At 42.3% G+C, this 20920-nt stretch overlaps 2 protein-coding genes across 3 annotated transcripts in view; one reads left to right on the top strand and one right to left on the bottom strand.

Annotated features, from left to right (window-relative positions):
- LOC102303868 (serine hydroxymethyltransferase 2 (mitochondrial)) overlaps positions 1 to 20920 on the top strand; it is a 97787-nt gene that overhangs the window by 63467 nt on the left and 13400 nt on the right. The gene's annotated exons all lie outside the window — the stretch shown is intronic.
- On the bottom strand, positions 10102 to 20911 carry fam210b (family with sequence similarity 210 member B). 2 transcript variants are annotated; one of them, XM_042223982.1, is made up of 3 exons: positions 20182 to 20911; positions 13767 to 13972; positions 10102 to 10937 (listed from the first exon to the last, which is right to left on the bottom strand). In XM_042223982.1, exons 1-3 carry the CDS (start codon positions 20683 to 20685, stop codon positions 10721 to 10723), a joined length of 927 nt encoding a protein of 308 aa, XP_042079916.1. In that variant the 5' UTR covers positions 20686 to 20911; the 3' UTR covers positions 10102 to 10720. The 2 variants fall into 2 exon arrangements, with proteins under 2 accessions (XP_042079916.1, XP_005929767.1); XM_005929705.3 differs by having other exon boundaries at positions 13767 to 13960; positions 20182 to 20909.

Raw genomic sequence — 20920 nt, 5'->3', positions numbered from 1 at the left:
GTGTGTGTGTGTGTGTGTGTGTGTGTGTGTGTGTGTGTGTGTGTGTGTGTGTGTGTGTGTGTGTGTGTCATATTCCGAAGTAAACAGTCATGACTGATGGATGTCATTGTAATTTGGTGCTTGTGCCGGGGTGTGGTCTGCGGCGCGGATGCACCCAAGCGGCATCTGCACCTGAGTGGCATCCCCAATCACGCCTCACCAGCTTAAAACCAGTGAACTGGGTCATCGGGTCTTCGTGGTGGTGGTGCATGGGTGGCTGTGAGCTGGAAAGCTGCAGCCGTGAGTATTGTTGTGAACAGCAACCTTGATAAAGAAAAGTGTTAACGAGTCCTGAAAAGCGCTTAGATGTGGTCGGACCTAGTGTGCATCGTTTACAGTGCGTTTAATGATTTATATTTGAACTGTTATTTTTTCCAGGGTTGAATGATTATACAGTATACACATTAAAGCCACACAAGGTTGTGGATATTTGACCGCTCTTCCTCGCAGAATTGATAAAGGTTATTTAAATTGCTTGGTTTCCTGGCAGACACCCAACCTTTAACCACTGTTCAAAAATTTTAAATAGAGTTGAGGTTTGCTGGGCTTTGTGAAAGTCTGGGTCTTCTTCCAGACGTTGGCAAAGAGGTAACACATCTGAAAACTTACACTAAAACTAAACTTACTTACAATAAAGATCCTGTTTAGAAATGGCTCTAAAAGACCTTCCCAACTTGTTTTGAGTATTGGATAAACCAGTGTCATCAAACAAACCCATGTTATGCCGGTAAAGAGAAACTACCAGCTGTAGTCACTCAGGATCTCTGAGATGACCTTGTGAAGTTAAAATTTATTTAAACCATGTGTAGAATATTCACCTATTAACCCCTTAGCAGTCCTATTAGTCCCCTAAACCATCCAATGTCCCGTGGGCGGTACGTCCGACTGCTAACAGTTTAAAAGTTTGAATATATTCAGCCTTCATGTACACTTTAGAGCCTGTGTGGATTAAGGAAGGTCCAAAATAAATTCAAACTTGTGCACCTAGATTTTTTGCACCCATAATGCAAAAATGTCTAAGTGTCAAGAACTGGACTTAGATATATTATCAGGAAATTCAGAGAGAGCCACAAAGACCAAGCCTGGCAGAGATAGGTACTGAAAAGAAAGCAATCAACGCAGCACAGGAATGGACTGTGAGGTTGCAGACCAAGAAAAACTCCACTTCTGCAGAAGAGACACCTTCAGGTCAGACTGAAGTATGCTAAGGGCAACCTAGAAAAAGATTATGCATTCTGGAACCTTTTTGATCACATGAGACAAAACTAGGGCTGTTTGGCCACAAAAATGCTGTGGCCAAAGAGGGAGAAGCCTATAAGGGAGAGAGGAGGGAGAAGCCTACAACCCAAAAAAATCAGTGTCCCCAAAATGAAACATGGTGGTGGGAGATGCTTCAGTGCATCTGGAACAGGGACACTCGTCAAGGGGGAAGGAATCATGATAAAAGGAGGATATGTAAATATTCTGGCAGAATTCCTCAAGTAGTCAGCAGCAAAACTGTGTCTGGTCTTTGTCTTCCGACATGACAGTGACCCAAAACATACTTTGCTCCTGGTGAAGAACTACATCCACAAGACCAAAGTGAACATTATTGACTGGACTCCACAAAGCCTTGACTCCAACCTCCTTGAAAGTCTGTGAGGTTAACTGAAAACCAAGGTCCAAGCTTGAGCGCTTGAGAGAGTCACCAAAGAAGAATGGGCTGGAACTTGTCAGGATGTTATTGTAGTAGTAGTAGTAGTAGTAATAATTATACATTTTATTTATAGGTGCCTTCCAAGACCCTCAAGGTCACCTTACATTGTTACAACAAACTAAAGTCCTAAGGTAGATTATAAAATTTTAAAAAAACGCGCAAAAGCTAATGATTAGCTATGAGCTAATAAGAGAAAAATTAGACTAAGACAAAGTCATAATGAAGGGTATGGAGCCAAAAGGTTATATAATTGACTATTAGCATCAGCAGACCTAATAACTTATAATTCTTTCCTTATGTATATGATACAGAATATGAATATATCTCTTAAATAAACTGTCCCTTTCATCCGACAGAAAAATATATTTAACTACTCACGGCCCCAAGAACATTTTCAATTTTAAGTGACTTGAGGGTAACTCGGCGGGCTGCTGAGTGTGTGCAACCACTTCAGCAAACGCCAAGGGTGAACGATGGGCACGTTCACAGCTGTTGTCAAGCTAAGATGAATGACTCCGCCTTACTACTCAGGAATAATACTTAAAACAGAAAATGAAACCAAGTCGTGAATAAATGAATTAAACATTTGTGTTTTGCCTGGTCAGCGCTGATTCCAGTTAGTTGAAGGAAGAAGGGAAGAAGAACAGTGAGCAGTAGTGCTGTAGTGGCAAGAAATCAAGCACTCAGCAGCTCCACAATACCCCATTAGTCTTCATTTTCAGCAGGACATGCAACAGGGCCCTTACGTCTTAAAGAACAAACTAAAATTTATTGGGCTGACCAGTTTGGGCTAATTGAAAGAAATTGTCTGTCTGCTTGCTTTCCATTAGGATTATAGTGGGTGGTGGGTTGGGGCGGGGTGATGATTTGGGGGCCTGAGCTTGTTGCCCTCTGCTCGTCACCCCGGCCTGGTTTCCTGTTAATGGTTTGATCCATGAGCGCCCTCCACTGAGCAGACAGTCTGAGCTGTGGGAATCATTTAAGGAGGAATCATTTAGGGAGGATTTATGAGATGCATTCATTATGAAGTGTGTACAGGCAAACACACTTCGATCCGTAATGGCGGCTCAGTAATGGTTTACGACACTGTGCCTGCACTCGCTGAAGTTTTGCTTCACTCCTCTCCCAGTGTGCAAACAAAAGTGATCATGACTGATTATCTCTGCTCTGTGAGTCTGAAATATTATTTTTGGTGATGCACAATTCTTCTCTCTTGATATCTGAAGGTCACATGTTTAGTTTCTATCATTTGTCAATGTGTTTTTGAGCAAAACATAAGCATGTCTGATGATGCGGCTAGTTTGAATAATATTTGAATTAATCTCTTTAATAAAGGTGTTTACTGTCGCTCTGACAAGAGGACATCACAGATGGAAGACAGAGCACATTACAGTCTATAATTTATCCTAAAACGTTCATCTTATTTTTATACTGTGGGATTATTCTGCTAAATTACGATTAACATTTTAATCTCCATCTCTCCTGTTTATTCCAATAGAGCGACACTCACCACATTTTGAAGCGCTGTAGTAGAACTGGACCTAATATAAACGCAGTTTTTTGCGAGAGTTTTTAAATCTAATAAATAATCTTATTAAACTAATCAATGCAATAATTTCTGCAGTTTTGCAATCCCGTAGCTAAATCGGAATATAATGAACTAGTATTAAGCACTATGCAGACTTTTAATTTATATTTTTTTTATTTCACCCCAAATTTGCAAAAAACAAAAAGTCCATCCATCTTCTTCTGCTTATTCTGGACCGGGTCACAGGGGCAGCAGCCTAAGCAGAGAAGCCCAGGCCCCAGTCACCTCCTCCAGCTTATCAAGGTATTCCCAGGCCAGCCAAGAGATATAATCTCTCGTGTGTCCTGGTCTGCCCTGGGGCCTCCTTCTGGTGAGACGTGCCTGGAACACATCACCTAGAAGGCACCCGGGAGGCATCCTTGTCAGTAGCCTGAACCACCTCAACTGGCTCCTTTCGATGTGGAGGACCAGTGGCTCTGCTCTGAGTCCCTCCCGGATGCCCAAACTCCTAATCCTATCTCTAAGGGAGAAGCCAGCCAACCTTCAGAGGAAGCTTATTTCCGCGACTTGTATTCGCAGTCTCGTTCTTTCAGTCACTACCCAAAGCTGTGGCCATAGGTGAGGGTAAAGATGTAGATTGACCGGTAAATTGAGAGCTTTGCTTTTACACTCAGCTCTCTCTTCACCACGACAGACGACTACAGCATCCGCATCGCTGCAGCTGCAGCACCAATCCATCTGACGATCTTCTGCTCCCCTCTACACTCACCCCAAGATACTTGAACTCCTCCACTTGGGCCATGAACTCGTCCCTGACCCAGAGGCCACCACCTGATGAGACCAACAGAACCACATCATCTCTGAGACTACCGAAGTGGAAGGCTTCCGCAACTTGGCTATGCCTAGAAATTCTGTCCATAAATATGAACAGAATATTAACAAAGGGCAGCATTGGCAGAGTCCAGCAACCACCAGGAATAAGTCTGTGTTTTGCTGGCTATGTGGATCAAGTTCTTGTAATGGTTGTATAAGGATCGAATGGTCTGTAGCAACGGGCCAGACACCCCAATACTCTCAAAAGCACCTCCCACAGAATAGTCAGAGGGACACAGTTGAGTGCCATTTTTCAAAGTCCAAAAAACACTTGTAGACTGGTTGGGCAAACTTCCATGCACCCTCAAGTATCTCAGCGAGGGTAAAGAGCTGGTCCAGTGTTTCGTGACGGGGACAAAAACCACATTGTTCCTCCTGAAGCCAAGATTCAAATAATGGACACACTCTCTTTTCCAGCACCCTGGCGTGGACTTTCCCAGGGAGGCTGAGGAGTATGATCACCCTGATGTTGGAGCACACTCCTCCGGTCCCCACCACCCCGGTCTGCCAATCCAGAGGTATCGCATCTGATCTCCACGCCTGTCAGCACAAAAAGTCATCTATAAGAAAACAAAATATGTGATCACTGCAAAGACTTATTGCAGAAGGAGATGAGGAGGAAATATCTTACTACACAGCACATGCATTCATCCAAATGATATGCACTGAGTCCTTCTGTGATTTGTTGGTTGGAGATGGTGACACTAACAAAAACACAGGACGCTGAGCTGGAAAATATTAAGAGTCTCCAGAATAGACGGGATTATAATCAGAGGAGCAGCTCAGGTTGAGCAGTTTGGAGACAAAGTTAGAGAGGCGAGGCCGAGACAGTTTGGACATGTGCAGAGGAGGGAGGGCGGATACACTGGATGCTGAAGATGGTGCTGCGAGGCAAGAAAAGAAAAGAGGAAGACCACAGAGTGAAGGAGGACATGCAGAGGGTTGGTGTGACAGAAGAGGATGTATAAGGATAGGGTGAGATGGAGGAAGAAGATCTGCTGGATTTACCCCTAAAAGGAAAAGAAGACTTACTCTACTGGATATAATTACTTTATATTTTCCAACAATTAGCACAAGTTGGAGCTTTTTTGGTGTGTTATTTACTGAAATGTACTTACTTTATGTCCCACTGACCTGAATTCATCAAGAGAAAGTCTTTAGTGAAAGTCTACAAAGACATAATTGTCCACTTCTCTGTTATCTTAGATTATCATAAGATTTTTGATGAAAAGGACATTAGCAGATGTAAAAGTTTATTCTGCCATCGAAGTTTTTCCCCTGCAAAATAGGCGCATGCATTTTACTCCTTAGACTTCCCCTACTCACAATACGTTTAATGTTATTTAATAAGGGGTTAAAATGGCAACAATTGTTGCCGATGGGATTAAATGGGTTTTAAGTCATAAGCTTCTGAGGCAACAAATCTTTTCAGAAAAAAATGAATGCATGGTAAATCTAAAGTATATTAAGTATTTAAAGTGTGGATAATACATGTTACATAGGGATACCTCTGGTATCACTATGGACTGGGACACACATGAAGTTGCATGCATTGAGATAATAGGACTCTTTTATTCAGATAAACGCAGCAGTGGACGGTGATCATCAATCGTACACTCCCACTAATCTCAGATGCACCCAAAGTCATCTTGTTCTGTCATTTTGTTCATTCGGTCTGTTGTGAATCCGCCACACACTTGCTGCAGCCCACGTTTTTATGGAAAAGGGAGCTGTGGTGTTAATTGGACCCGAGAAAGGATGAAGACTCACGGTGTCATTACGTGTCTCTGTAAACGGCATCTAGTACTCTGAAGTGTGCCATTAACACAGCTCAGACTGGCTGACCCTGCTGCCTGTTAGCACACTGCCTGTCACTTGTCTAAGTTACAGTTACCGACAGTCAAAAGCATAATCCACAGCTGCCAAAAATACTTTAACAACTTATGCCTGCTGCCCGCCTCCTCTCCCTCCTCCTCTCTGTCACAGGTTAGATAAACTGCCTCTCAGTCTCCATCCCTCTCTCTCTGTGCGTTCGATTATAATTGCTCGCATTTAGCAGCTGAGCTTCTGAATCCGGAGGAGCAACGAGAACGAGGGGGAGGCGGAGCGCACACACCAAATACATGTGCACATCTCTGGTGGAAACTGACTGGCACCGGTGTTTAAAATAATAAGATGCAGCTGTTGATAGTAGCAACTGTCTCTAGGTTTACTTCCCTGTGGCCTCTGTGGCAGCAGAGGAGCGGTGATGAAGGCAGACAGCTGACAGGTGCTCCAGGATGGTGCTGCCATCAGGTGCATCTGCTAAACTTAACTCCGAGACAGGAGAGGAGAGACGGAGAGAGGGGAGGGGGAAAAAGAGGGCAAATGAAAAAGGGGAGCGTGAGGAGTGGGGAAGAAAGAGAGGAGTGGCCAAAAAAAGAAGGTTAAAGGAGGGAGAAGAAGAGCAGTGAGTAGGCGAGGAGAAAAGAATAAGTGTGTTTGTGTATGCAGTGTGTGTGTGTGTTTGTATGATTGCATGCTCCTTGAAACCTCATGCCAGCCCTCTCTGTAAAGAAATTCATAGGATGCCTTTGAACCTGTGAATCTGACAGAGCAGGTGCCTCTCCGTCTAGACGCCAACACTGTGAAGGGGTAACGAGTACACTGAACAGGTCAGGAGTTGGGGAGACAGTGGAGGGAAGGTAATAAGGAGAGATAATGAGCAAGTGAAGAAAATGATGGAGAGGAAACTGTGAAATAAAAATAAGAATTAAATAAAAGATGCAAAAGGGAAGAAAAGTCAGCTTGTCAGGAAGTGAGCTTAAGAGCGTGCGTGTGTGTGCATTCATGAGAGACAGAATATGCACTTTGCCATATGTTTATATATAACTGCATGCATCAGCACTTTGCAGCTACTACACAAATGCAGGCACGCCTTCCAACTGTTGTCGAAGAGCAGCTCGGGTACACAAACGTAATGGATTCACTCTTTGTGCTGCTGTGACAGTGGCACTGACGGTGAATCTGACTTTAATAAAAGGTGCAGCGGGCACAAGTCAGGAGCCGAGGCAGGGATACAAACCCCCTTGAACCTCCCCTGCAGAGGGAGGGGGGCCCTTCATCAAAGCCGAGGCCAAGCACAGATGAAGTGTTCGCTCGTATCACGACTCAGTTCTGGGCCGAGCAAAAGGTGACACAGAGCGTAACCAAGGACCTAATCTTCAAGCTCCTCTTTCTCTCATACATGTCTTGTGTCCACACACACACACATATATACAAATGCACAGGAGTGAGGAAGAAGAGGAAGCTGACAGAGCCCAGTGCCTCACAGGTAGCCAGACAGAGTGGCTGGAAGCGCTGTCACCAATTTGTTCCTAGCCATAGGGGACATGCAGGGGATGGAGAGGCGATGGCAGCTCCCTGTCCTCATCATGGCTAATGAGGCCTCGACTTCTCCTTCTTCCTCTGTGTGTATCTGTGTGTGTGAAATCAGTTTGTAGAAGTTTGTGTCAGAGTGCTGCCAAAGCTCCTATTCCTGAAAAACCGAGGTTGATATCTGGCACAGACCACTGTGCACTCTTAGTTCTCCTCATACAACTCTCCTGGCTGAATTATTTACCGGGCCAAGAAACACACACACACACGGAAAAGATGAGGTCTTGTTCAAGGCAGCTACCATTCAATACATTGCTGCTCTTCAGGGACACCGCACCAGCTGAGGCTTGCTTGCTGTGCTGGCTGACCCATCAAACCTTCAAGGAAGGCGAGTGGAGGGAGATGGTTCCAGACCCGCTGTGATAAAACAGAGCCGGGAATAACGAGTTCTTATCAGGAGAAAAATTGGTCAGTGTGTGATTGTGTGTGATTGACCTAACCCCTTAAGAAACACGTAGCACACCGTAAAGACTGCTGCATTCAAAGATGTTGCAGTTATGAAACCATTTTTGACCTTTTTCTCACTGACTTTAGACACCAATGTGCAGCATTTTGTGGCATCTTATCTGCAATCAGCATGAGAGCGACGCTGCTTCATGGTGATATAGTGCTGGGAACTATGTTAAAGACTTTAAGAGTGCAAACTGAGAACAGTCGGGTGTAGCACTGTATTTGTAGTTCAGGAGCTCCCCAGTGTGGCTGAAACAAGAAGTGCAAAAATTGCAACATTTTCTCTTTCTCTTAGCTTTAAAAACAAATGCAGTTAAATAAGAGTTGACAGGTAAATATGAAAATGCTACTTTATATTTTCTGCACTCATCTATTTTCTGCAGCATACCTTATAATTTGTTTAAAATGTTTCCTTTTAGAAACTTTATCATTATGAAATACTTTGCTTCTACTAGAACCTTCAATAATCTCTATAAAGTCTCTAAATCTTTAAAAATAAACAGACTTTTTTTGCAGGTAATTTTCTGGTTTCTGTTTGAAGTCCTGCAGTAGTCCAGTCGTGTTTGAGCAAGCTCGTGCTGAATGGCAGATAAACAGGAGAGCGAAAGAGGGATTACATTCAAGAATGTAGTCTCAAAACAATCATTAGCAATACAACAAATATGTAATGACGCTCCTCTTCATTCATTAGATGATCAGGCTTCACACACTCATGCAAAGAGGTTTGTCATGTTTCAATGACTGAAGTTTTCTGTAGGCGTTTCCCTGTAAGTAGCTTTGTAGCTGGTTCTGCAGGAGGTCTGCTCTAGGAACACAAGTATAGATTACTATGGAAAGTTTGGTTTGGCCAGCAGAATACAATACTTTTAGCTTTTACCTGTGTGTTGTCTCCCTGAGGCTGTTAGGCCAACAGAGCCCCCGGGCATGCTGACCATCTTTCAAAGGTTCCAAGTGTAAATGAGGATGTTTTGGAATAAGAACATCGTTTTATGTTAGATTGTTGACCATGTGAGGAGATATTTATTTAAAAGTCCTTGCTTTTTCTGTAGTATTTGTTTAATGTTAAAGATTATTAGCCAAGCTGTGTGCTAACTTTACTAGTTTAGTTTAGTATTTAATATTTAACCATACAATGGTATGGCAAAGAGGGCCTGCCTCTTTTCCTCCTTCCATAGAGCACCGCTGAATTTTGAAGATTCTGACCTTTGTGTGTTGCCTAAGTACTCTTGAGACACTTGGTAGCAGTGTATAAAAGCTGCAGCTGGAACTATGTCTCACCTGTGGACATCATTGTTTTGGTTTTTTTGTGCTCTTCAATGTTGGTGAGTAATGGATCATCTGCACCTCATCTCTCTAACCATGAATTACTGCGTCAGTGTGGTGTGGCATGGAGGCGATCGGTGCTGAGGGGTTTTTGAAGCCCAAGTTTCTTCACAGGACCCTTCAGCTTCAGAGTGAGTTTTCCTTTGTTTGGGTTTACTACTCCCAAGAGTCTCTGTGGGGTTCAGGTCAGGTGAGTGGGCAGACACAACAATAGATGATCAGCAAACTATTTTGAAGACCATCAAGATCCCAGAATTCAAGGTGTTTTAAGTCCAGTGTCTCCATTTGTGATGATCTGGGCTTCCACGTCTTCTGATGGTGATTTCCAAATTACAAAACAGCTCTAATAAAATTAGTTATTAATCAAAAGTGTTCATAATTACAAAGGGATTAGATTTGAACATCAGCAAAGCCAGTGAGACATGCGAGACTCATCCGAGGGTAAAGGTGGTGTACAAGGAGCGGTCTCTGTTCATTTGGCAGATTGAGCTCAAACTTTGTTATTATTGTTATTACTTTTTACAATCGGTACTCTGGTTTTTGCATTGCACGGGAAGAAAACAACTTTCAGTGCTGGAAATTTCGCATTAGGGCTCTAAATAAGAACGCAACTGTAAATTAGAGGTTATATAATCAAACCGCACTCAGTAGCACTACAGTTCTTTCTGCTCATTGTTCTGTTTAAATATGAACAGAGCTGCCAAAGGATATGGTAAGATGATATGTGTGAAGGTGATGTGGTATTGTTCAACAACAACACAAAACAACCCAAATATAAAAGAGAAATTCTCTTTAATTAAATACTCAAATCAGGAAACACAAATGATTCAACATTCTTCATCCAAAGTTTGCAATGAGCTTCACTCGTATTAGTGACGTTGCAGTTACTGCTTCTGTTCTTGTATTTGGGGGGAAACTGTAAGAAAGGAAAAAAAGGAACAAAGCCTCCAGAAAGACTGAAGGGATCGGAAATGGATGCCAAGAGAGAGAGAAGGCAAACGGCAAAAAGGAGGACTAAAAAGTAAGGTGAGAAGGAAGGTAAAGATGAGCAGAGAGGGTTGCAAGCAAAACACCAGAACATGGCCGAGTCAGCTGCTGGAGAACGGTGCAGGAGAGATTAGCTTAATCTGACAGTTTAATTAAAAATAACACAATCCCTGTTCACTCTTCTGATTTCAAATAAATATTTGATACATTTAAGTCCTTATGTTTGATGAGCCAAAGACTTCAAACCACAGTAAAGCATTTGATCACTTCGATCTGTTATAGCGATAAATGACGAGGGAACCTGAATTCACAAATGTGAAGGTGTTTCAGTTTGAAGCCAGATGAATAAAGATTTACAGGCATTAGGCCATTAAAGAGGTTTGTTACTCAAAGCAGAGGAGGGGCCATCAGGGTGCAGGTGTGGGAGGTTTGAAGAGTCCAGTCTTTCTGAAGTAGCGCACAATTAGAGGCACAGACACCAGAGTGATGCTGATGCGAACAGGAGCGAAGAGCTTGTGAATGGCGTAGGCCAGGACGAATGTGCTGGTTCCAGCGGCCATCTTGGACTGAACGAACGCCTCGCTGAAGCCCAGTTTGCACAATATGGCAGTCATGTCGATCCCACTGGGAACACAAATCACAGGAAATCTGTAAGTTGGGACCAGAAGGTGTTTGTGTGTATATACACAGTTAGGTCCACAGTACTCTTTATGTGTGCCTCTGCAAAACACTACAAATGGATTTTAAATCAGTCCCGTCTCCCTCCCTTCCCTCCCACCGTGTCGCAGCAGATGGCTGCCTCTCCCGGAGTCTGCTTCTGCCAGAGGTTTCTTCTTGTTAAAAGGGAGTTTTTCCTTCCCACTGTCACCAAGAGCTTGCTTGTAGTTGTTGGGTTTTTTGCCGTTTCTCTGTGTTTTTGTTTTGTTTCTGTCTTTACCTTACAATATAAAGCGCCTTGATGTGACAGGTGCTGTTATTTGGCGCTATATAAATAAAATTGAAAATGATTGAACCAATTAGACTTTAAGCTTTAATATTGTGATTTTTACCAAATTATTGCATTAACTGTTTAAGTATTAAGCCATTTATTTATACAGTCCCACATTTTGGGGGTTCAAAAACTACTTTAACCTTGACTAACCTTTAATTCCAAAATCATCCACTTTAGTTGTCTTTTATGGTTGCAGGACTTTCAGTGTTGCTGGCCGTTGCATTGTTTCTATTTAAGAATGCACATGATTGCTGATTTGATCAATCTCACATTTTGGCTCTGTCTGAGAGGTTTACTTAGATTTTGATTATGTAAGTAGCTACCAAATGCAATTTAACAGTATTTAAATTAATAGCCTATATATTAGTTGATAGCTATCGAATAGTACACCATGGACAATGGAGGAACAAGCTCTCTATGAAAGCTGGCTATGAAACTGCTTGTCAGCAAACTGTCCGATTACTTTTGACCATTTCAAAATAAGAAGCAGCCCTACAATTAAAGCTGAGGGTTTGTACTTCAATCACACACCTTGATTGTTTGATTTGGGCACAGAGGCAAAGATACAGAGAAATGTGTCTTTGTCCAAATGCATCCAAAAACGTTTTAATCACATGAGTGAAAATAGTCCAACACGCACACACACACACCCCCCAATATATTGGGCCATGCAGCATATTTGCATTATCATCATAATCCTTTAAATAAAGAATGACGTGATGACTATGTTTGCTATATATACACATTTTTCTTATGTTTTTTTATGGTATGTTTACGTGTTACTGTAAGGTGACCTTGAGGGTCTGAAAGGCGCCTATAAATGAAATGTTTTATTATTATTATTATTATTATTATTATTATTATTATTATTATGTAATTGATTTTTCAATGTAAAAATGAATTAAAATATAATTAAATACATAAATAAAAACTATATTAGGATTTTCTGCTGCAGCATTAGTAGTGAATTAGCATAGACCAGAAATAATATGATGTAACATCTTTTTAAAACTGGTTTCCTCATTGCCTGTTGCATAAAGTTGTAATTCATCTTGATCTCCACTAGGGGGGACTGTTTACAATAGAGAATTTATTGTTATTGTTTTTTTAACTTCACGTCTTCTTAACTTGAAGCTATTAGCACATGACTTCTGATCTGCCTTTAAAAGGCTACAGGCACCACTGCCTTCATGAGAAAAGTTTTGATATAGTTTTGCAATTTTGACCCGACCTACTTTGGGAAGCAAATATGCAAAGAATGTGCCAACATGAGTCAGTCATTACAGCACACAGTCACACACAGTTTGAGTCAGCTATATAAAGCGATCTGTCTGCACTCTGGCTGCTGTGTGCTCAGCACACAGCCCTGTATTAGCACACCACATGCCTGAGCGCTGTGGCTGCACAGTGATAATGCACAACAGTTGCAGAGTCATTTTTCAGTTCAAGGGTCATTATCAGCTACAGAAGGAAATCTCCAAGCTCTCAGATTATATCTGTCAGGCCTCTCTGGTATTCGTGCCTCTGGCCAGACAGAAAATAGTTTGAGCTGATAAAGTAGGGGTGTGTTGTGCTGTTTGACTTTTAACCATCTATGACCGTCAACAGACAGAACGCAAGGACTTTATATTTTGCAGGTCACACAACAACAAATCCTTGAAAGATGAGTAAATTAAACTTGAGCATGAATTTGTCTGCATCCAGCGCCAATGTAATAAGGCTGACTGTCTATACTTTGCTATTATCTTGTGAATTGGTCCCATTTACTGCCAATCTATGTTCCTCATTGCAAAAGCACATAAAAAAAAAACTGTTTTCGCTTCAGTTAATGATTTCCTACATTGTCCCAAATGGCTGCGAGAGGATTTCATACATGTGGTATTCAGCTGTGGATCAATGAGGACTGTTGTTTCACAGTCAATAGAAAGCAGAAAATCCTCTAGTATAAAGACTTCTCCATAAATCTGATTAGTGTTTGGTGCATCTACAAAGACTATTCTTTGAGGACCCATTACTGTCGAGCAATGAAACACGATATTCATTTTTTTTGCCCCACATCAGATTTTAGTGTCGCTACTACATGACATTGTTACATTTTTGTGATTAATTGTTGGGAATTGTTTTTTGGAGAAATGTCAAAACTGTCTCTGACTTTTCTTTAGAATAGTAAATATCTTTTAGACTCTAAAAGATGGCTGTAATGGGATACTTTCATCATAGATTGAAACATAGTAGCTTTAGTAGCTCCCTTTGCTTAGGCATCAGTAAGAAGGGAAAAACAGATCACTTTAAAAGTGTTGAGGTATTCTTTGTAGATTTTCTCTAAGGTGTAAAACTGTTTTAAGTATATGAGGTGACTTAAACTTCCACTTGTAAGTCAATTTTATCAGTCTTTAACCTCATCTCTGTAAATCTTAAATGTAAACACCAATGCCTCGTGCAGTGACCGGACATTTTGTTACCTGGATACTAGCATGTAGAACATTCCCAGAGACATGAGAGAGATCCCGATGTGAAAGGAAACTCCCACTGCTCCATATTCCTTGAAGACTTTCTTAAGCTGCTGGGTTTTGTTGGGTTTCCCTCCCTCTGGCTCTCTGTCCTCCAGGCTCTTCTCCGATGACGTAGTAGAAGCCTCCTTTAAAGTCTGAACATCCTGTACAAAAACATGAGACGCACAACATGAAACAGGAGGATGGACTCTGATACAGTCTCTGTTGCTATAGGAAGCAACAACAAAGACGGTGGCTGCAAGGCAAAAAAGAGAAGACGCTTGCCATGAATTAAAATGAAGTTATTTCATTTTCCATTCAAATACAACTGCAGATCACTTTGATATGAGTATTATGACATCAAGCACAACAAAGCCAAAGAGCACAATCACTGGCAACACATGGAACTGTGGAATTGACTAGTGCTGTGGATCTATACACAGTATCTGCAGATAACTGAACTGCTTTACTAAACAGGTGTGTAAAGGTTTGGAAGCCGTAAATAAAAACAAAAAGAAGAAAGAAGAACACAATACAACTACACAACATCACCTCCATCTTTCCACCATTGCTGTTGTGCTGTCAGCACGTTTAACTTGTGTATGTAATTACAGAGTAATGTTGCTTAGCTGGTTAGCTACCGGGAGCTGTGGTTGTAGTGCCTGGTTTTAACATGCTGGTCTTATTGCAACGTTCAAAGCATCTAGGTGAAAGGTTACTGTAAATACATCAAAATAACTTTCCTTAGTGAGCCTGAACTCTGCACAAACAGTCGTATCTTGGAAATGATGTTGACATGCCATATTTGTTTTGTTAGGACAGATATAGAAACGAAAGTACTATTATAATGTGGAGCAAGCTGGTCAAACAAAGACGATTTTTATGACCCTCCTATTCAAGGAGCAGCCGAGTCAGCTGATTAAACACAGGCTGCTGCGTCTGCGTTGTTTAAGTGAATCACATTATCACTCTCCCTCTCACACACTTAATGTCAGTCACTTTGTGCTACACAAAGAGCCTCTCACACACATCGGGCTGCGTTTGTGAGCCCAGACACGCACCACTCCAAGATGAACAAGCACCAGACACAGTCCAGCTGCCCGACACGTAACAGGGAGCAGGCAGGTCACTCAGTGTGTGTGAAGCAGATTAGTAAACTGCAACACACAATAACGACATTCAGGCCACAGCGGACGGCAGACTGCAGCAGAGCAGCGACGGCGGACACTTGAGAACGCCTGCATTTGGAAACAGTATGTAAATAAACAACCCTCCATCTGGCCTTATGGCTAAGGCCGTAATGGTTTTCTATCAGTAAGAGCTTCAACAGATGGTCAAAAAGAAACAAGTTTCGTGTTGTGAAATAAGTTTTCAACCTTTATTTTGAATCAATGTTTAAGTACATCATTTGAATCTATAGGAAAAAGCTTTCTTTTGAAAAATAGATATTAAAATAAATAAAATCTGCGAGTAGTTTTCAGCTTTTAGTAAATGGATTGTGTGAATGTGTTTACTGAACACGAATGAACTCACTTACACACCTTAGAAATGATTTCGTTTACTGAAATCTTAAGCCATCAAAGCACAAAAGCCCAGAATTTGCACAACACTGTCACCAGTGCTACCACCGAAGCCCGGCTGTTTGCAAGCATCTCTGAGCTGTTGCTGCAGCTTTGCATATCCATGAGAGCAGTGTTCTTGGTGGATATCTGATGGAGCAGAAATCCAGAGAATGCCTTAAACCGTATTTGTGCCATTCTTGTGGCAGCTCCCCAACCTGCAGTCGTTTGAGGACTATGCCCGAGCCCACACTGCAAGAGTTGCCCGGGCCTTTTTAGATCAGGGGGTCTTTGATGAATAAATCAATAAATCCTTTATTTAGTTTTTTTGGTACCGGTTCTGGTTTTATTTTGTTGTATTTATCTGCGACAAAAGGCTGGTCCATGCAAATATTGTCTGACAAACTGGTCCATAGCAAAAAAAGGTTGGGGACCGCTGGCTTAGAATACTAATCGGGTGGAACCAGATAATCTTCCACGGCACACCTATGTGCCGCGGCACAGTGGTTGGAAAACACTGTTCTAGAGGAAGCCATACCTTGTATTAAACATCTTATATATGCGTATATTACAGTATTTGTTTCATTTACAGCCGTCGTCATATTGAAACATCAGGACTCAAAACTGAAACCTGCATAAAATTAGAACTCAACGACCAAGTTGTCCATTTAATCAGAAACATAAAAACATAATCCTGAGCATGGCACGCTTTTTCCACTTTCGACTATTTGTTCAGACATGTAATGATACAGGTGTGTTTACACGGAGAATCTGTGTCAACCTACTTTTCTCTCCACACAGAAAACTCATGAGGCTTTAATAACACATTGATAGAACGGATTTGAGTAAAACTAAAATAATAAAAATAAGTGTCTTGTTTGCTGTAACAGTTACAAATAATTCCATCTAAAAGCATCTTGGTCTTTAGAACTACTTACTGCGTTACTATGAGCCCTGTACATTACCCAGAATGCTATACTGTAAGTTTAAGTAGAATACGACAATTATCAATCATCTGAATGCATTTGTCTGAGTGACAGCACTGCTCCACAAAACAAAGACAAGAGTTGCATGAAGGCTGGGACTCCTTGTTGGAATAATAAAGAACAGCTGACTTTCACAGCTTTAACGTTTTTAAAAGGCACACCCTGAAGCCAAAAGCTGTCTAAGAAACTATTGTGAGTGTTGCACACCCTGTTATCATAATGCATACATTATTAAAAATTTCTTCTAATTTAAAGTATTTTCTCCCTATTTATACTGGACTAAATGGGAGACTAAATGGAGCAGCTTAGTATTAGATGACTTGGGGCTATTGTGACCAGTGGTTACTCAAATATCTTCTCTGCTGAAGAGGAAACTTGATCTTCCTCTGGAGGAACACACACACACAAAACAGGAAATACCTCCCGGGTGCATTCAGCTATTTTTTCACCATGCTCAAAAAAGACTGCTTATTGTGCCACTAAGCTTGACGTGTTTATGTAGCTAGCTGTCCAGCTAGCAGCTAAGCAATAATCTAAAGTAAATCGTGCAGGGATGTGGATGTGTGTGCTTTTATATGGAGTTTGAATGGTCTTTGAGACATCTGCAAATGTGACATGTTTGGTTGTTTTTAAAAATTAGGACCGTTAGAGGCAACGGAAGGCCATTCATTGCTATGTGTGACATTTAGCCTTTACATACAGTAACTTCCATTCATGTCCCTTTCTGCTTTTTAGGCTGCATTGAGACTACGCTTGCAGACTCTCTTTGTGGGTTTTAGTCAGCCACTTAATCAAGAAAGCAGTAACAATGGTGAAGAAGGGAAGATGGGGGGGGGGGAGAAACAGGCTTATCTTTTCTCTTGGCTACAATTTGTCTTGCTAAATTTTGGCCCAAGCTCCTGGATGAAGCCACACTCTTGGCAATACATTCACCGGGCTGCCAACAATGGACAATGGCAGAGTCCGGGGTGGGTGAGGGAGCAGGCCTTTGCTTTTCAGAGGCGAGAAAGGCCAAGCTAAAAGTAAAGGAAGGCAACGCTGTGGGAGGGTCATGTGAGCGAGCAGCTAAAGGGAGTTGTGCCAGGGAGGGTGTATAGGAGGGGAACAGTGGGACTGCTGTGTCTGATAACAGCTTTTCAGAGGCATGAAAACACATGTGACATGCAAGCAAGGACAAAGAGACACTCACATGCAAAGCACAGGGCTGTCAGATTCTCACAGCACGATTATTGTGGCCATAAAAACTGACGAATACTACACTGCCACAATTTCTATGGAAATGTTTTAATACATCCTGAAAATGCCATCAGTGAAATGTATCTTTAGCTTAGTGACCAGAACTCTGCAAAACTTTGGCTGGGTCAAAACAGTCAATCAATATATCACATCGGTTCCTTTAGGTAATTGATAGGCTATTTTATCACAACACTCTAAAGGGGTTCCGTCACTGCTTTGTGACTCGTTTTGGTGTTACGAAGTAAATGAAGGAGGGTTAAAGAGAAAGGAAGCCACCTAAATCGCAGTCAAGGAGAGAAAACTCAAAGACAAAGTGGAAAAGCAAATCAGTGAGCTGGCCTTATATTGCCAAAAATATTCACACCCATCCAAATCATTGAATCCAGGTGTTCCAATCAATTCCTTAGCCCCAGGTGTAGAAGACTCATGAAGCACCTACTCATACAAATGTTTGTAGAAGCAGTCTGCATAAGGATCTCACGATCTGGTGATGTTGTGCCATGGTACCGTGATAGCATACCACCTGTGCAAGTCCAGTTGTGAGAGTTCCTTACTATTAAATATTCCACAGTCAACTGTTAGTGGTATTATAACGGAGTGGAAATGATGGGGAATGTTGGGAACATTAGCAACTCGGCTGCAACGTGGTAAAATCACAGAGCAGGGTCAGCAGGTGCTAAGGTGCACAGCGATCGCCAACTTTCCTCAGAGTCGATCGCTCCAGACTTCATTTGGCCTTCAGATTAGCTCAAGAACAGAGTGTAGAGAGCTTCATGGTCGACCAGCTGCATCCAAGCCTTACATCACCAAGCATGGTGCAAAGCATTGGATAAAGTAGTGTAAAACACACCATCACCATGTTTTCTGGAGGTGACGAAACACACCTCTCCGTCTGGCAATCCAATGGACGAGTCTGGGTTTCATGGTTGCCAGGAGACCAGTACTTGTCTGAGTGCATTGTGCCAAGTGTAAAGTTTGGTGGAGGGGGGATAACATACTAACCTTATTTCATCTTTTGGATGTGACACTTTAAAACACCACTAAAACCATACACACCATACAGCAGGAGAGAAACAGTAAAACAGGAACTCTCTCTCATTAGAGACTGAAGTAGAACCCAGAAAGTGCCTGCTAGGTGTCCTTGAAACAAAGTTACACTCAAGCAGGTTCCTGTAGGTGTGTGTGTTTCATTTAACCATCCTTGTTTAATTTAGGGAACTACAGTTTATACAGCCGTTTACATGTCTTAGGGAGCGTTGCTTTAAATGTGAAATGACTTGACTCCACAGAGAGCTACATGAAAAATGATCATCGATGCAGGGTTCCCAAAGCCCTGTAGTCCATTCCTATTAGTCTGCTATCAGTTTTCCACCCATGAAAGCCTGTTTACTGTTGAGTTGCATTGTGGGTAATATAGGCATCAGATTTTGAAAAACATCAGGCTCTGAGAGCCTATTTCTGAGTTAAAGGGAAAACAGTATTAAACGCTGCATCAAATCTAATCACTTTCTCTCAACCTGAATCCAATTCTTCTGCTTCACAAAATAAAACAGTGTGGTGATTTACTTGTATTAGCTTCTTGCTAATAAAAGGTTCATATTTTATCGAGTTTTATGAGAATGTAAGTGCATACCAATCAGAAGATGACGTGTAAGTGAACAAAGATCTACACCATATGTCAAGTGGACACGACATCCTTTAAGGATTTTATTCTCTTTGTGTCCAGATCAAACTGAATGCCATTCCCATCCCATGTAAGGGTAACGTTGCAACCTGGTTATTTCCCTTATCCATTTGTCAGCCCCAACTAACTGTTTAAGTTTTTAAACTAAAAAGTCAAAGAGAAGAAAAAGCATCATTTAAATCTGTCCAAAAACAAATTCTCATATATGAGAACCTTAAACTGATAGATGATTCTTTATCAGGACAGATCCTTGCATGCGTTTGTTTGCTGCTCTTCTAATAAACTAGTGAGATGTTGAACAAGGTAAAAAGCAAGGCAGCATGTTCTTGAGATCTTGGCATGCCCACTGTAGCACTGTAGGTGTGTCCATGTGCTACTGAGTCACCTAAAAATGATGGTAATGTAATCCAGCGTGACCTGTTACACAGCGCACGGTAATAACCTGACCTGTGCCCACACACCTTCAGCTCTTTTAGCATCACGGATGCTGACTCACACAACCACCCACCGAGAGCACGTGCAAGGCGAAGTTTAAAAGTGCTCAGATGTTTGGTGAGAGTGACTCAGCGCCACTCACACACGCTCGCTGTTGACACTGCAAAGTGTGATCCAACATGCTCTGAAAATGACACATGTGCTGCTTCGAGTACAGGTTTGTCGAAGTCATGTCAATTATACATGCACCACCGTGGATTCACTGCAAAGGCAGGCGGCCCACATAGCTGTGCGCGTCGTGTAGTGTTGTATAACAAGCAGGCTCGCTCACATGAGGGCTGTTATGCAAAAAGAAAAGCGTCTGCTGTTTGCATAATTCATAAACATGTTTTGAATCTGTTGCTTGTGGGTGATAGAGGCCCGGACGGTGTGCTCGCCGGTTGATCTCTAAAACGTGCTGTGCTCGTGTTAAAGGTTGAAATTACCCCTTTGTCGTCGTCAGTCTGCTCCTCGTTCTTCTTAGTGGCAGCCTGTGTGGATGAAGATCTGGTCTGCATGGTCCTAGTGGAGCAGTGACGACTGGAAACGTCCCAGTTACCCGTAAACAAAACATTACCCGCCGGGTCCCCCCTGCTGTTTGGGCGCCTGTGTGTGAAAACCAGCGGCTGCCTGAGGATTGTACATTCAGCGCTTTCACGGCGCACAGCTACAGCGGCCACCCAGTCCAAATGCGCCCAGTCCGTGCTGGTTACAAACGTAGACGATGTGTCCCAGTTCTGGATGAGTTCCGGGTGCTGTTTACCCAGGTGCACGGAGGGCAGATAGACACGCCTGACGGATGCGCAGGAAAACCGGTGTCGCTGAAACGAGTGGTCCGTGCGCAGCGTCAAAGTAACATCCTTCAGTCTGCTTGCTTTGGCTCGCAGCAGAGACGAACCCGGTGACTTGAAAGCCAGATCCAGAGCCGCTGCTGTGCGACACAAAAGCATTATCGACGGCACTCACAAGAGCTCAGTGTCTCCAAAAAACCAAAGCAGCAAAAAAAACGAAATTTTTTTTTAAATAACCTCATAAAGCGACTCGGTTGTGCCGGGCAACTAATTACGGGCATAAGCAGCTGTAAACATGCTGCCCTGTGCCCTCCTGTATCCCTCCGGTCCTCTTGTTGACCGATTATCAGCAACAGCCAATGAGGGCTTACGCGCAACCGCAGATAGTAAAGCC

Source organism: Haplochromis burtoni, unplaced genomic scaffold, assembly GCF_018398535.1.
Source record: "Haplochromis burtoni strain Fernald_Lab_line unplaced genomic scaffold, NCSU_Asbu1 Contig_125, whole genome shotgun sequence".
NCBI classification, from domain to species: Eukaryota; Metazoa; Chordata; class Actinopteri; order Cichliformes; family Cichlidae; genus Haplochromis; species Haplochromis burtoni.
Note: the sequence above shows the minus strand (reverse complement) of the source record. Positions and strands in the feature narration are given on the sequence as shown.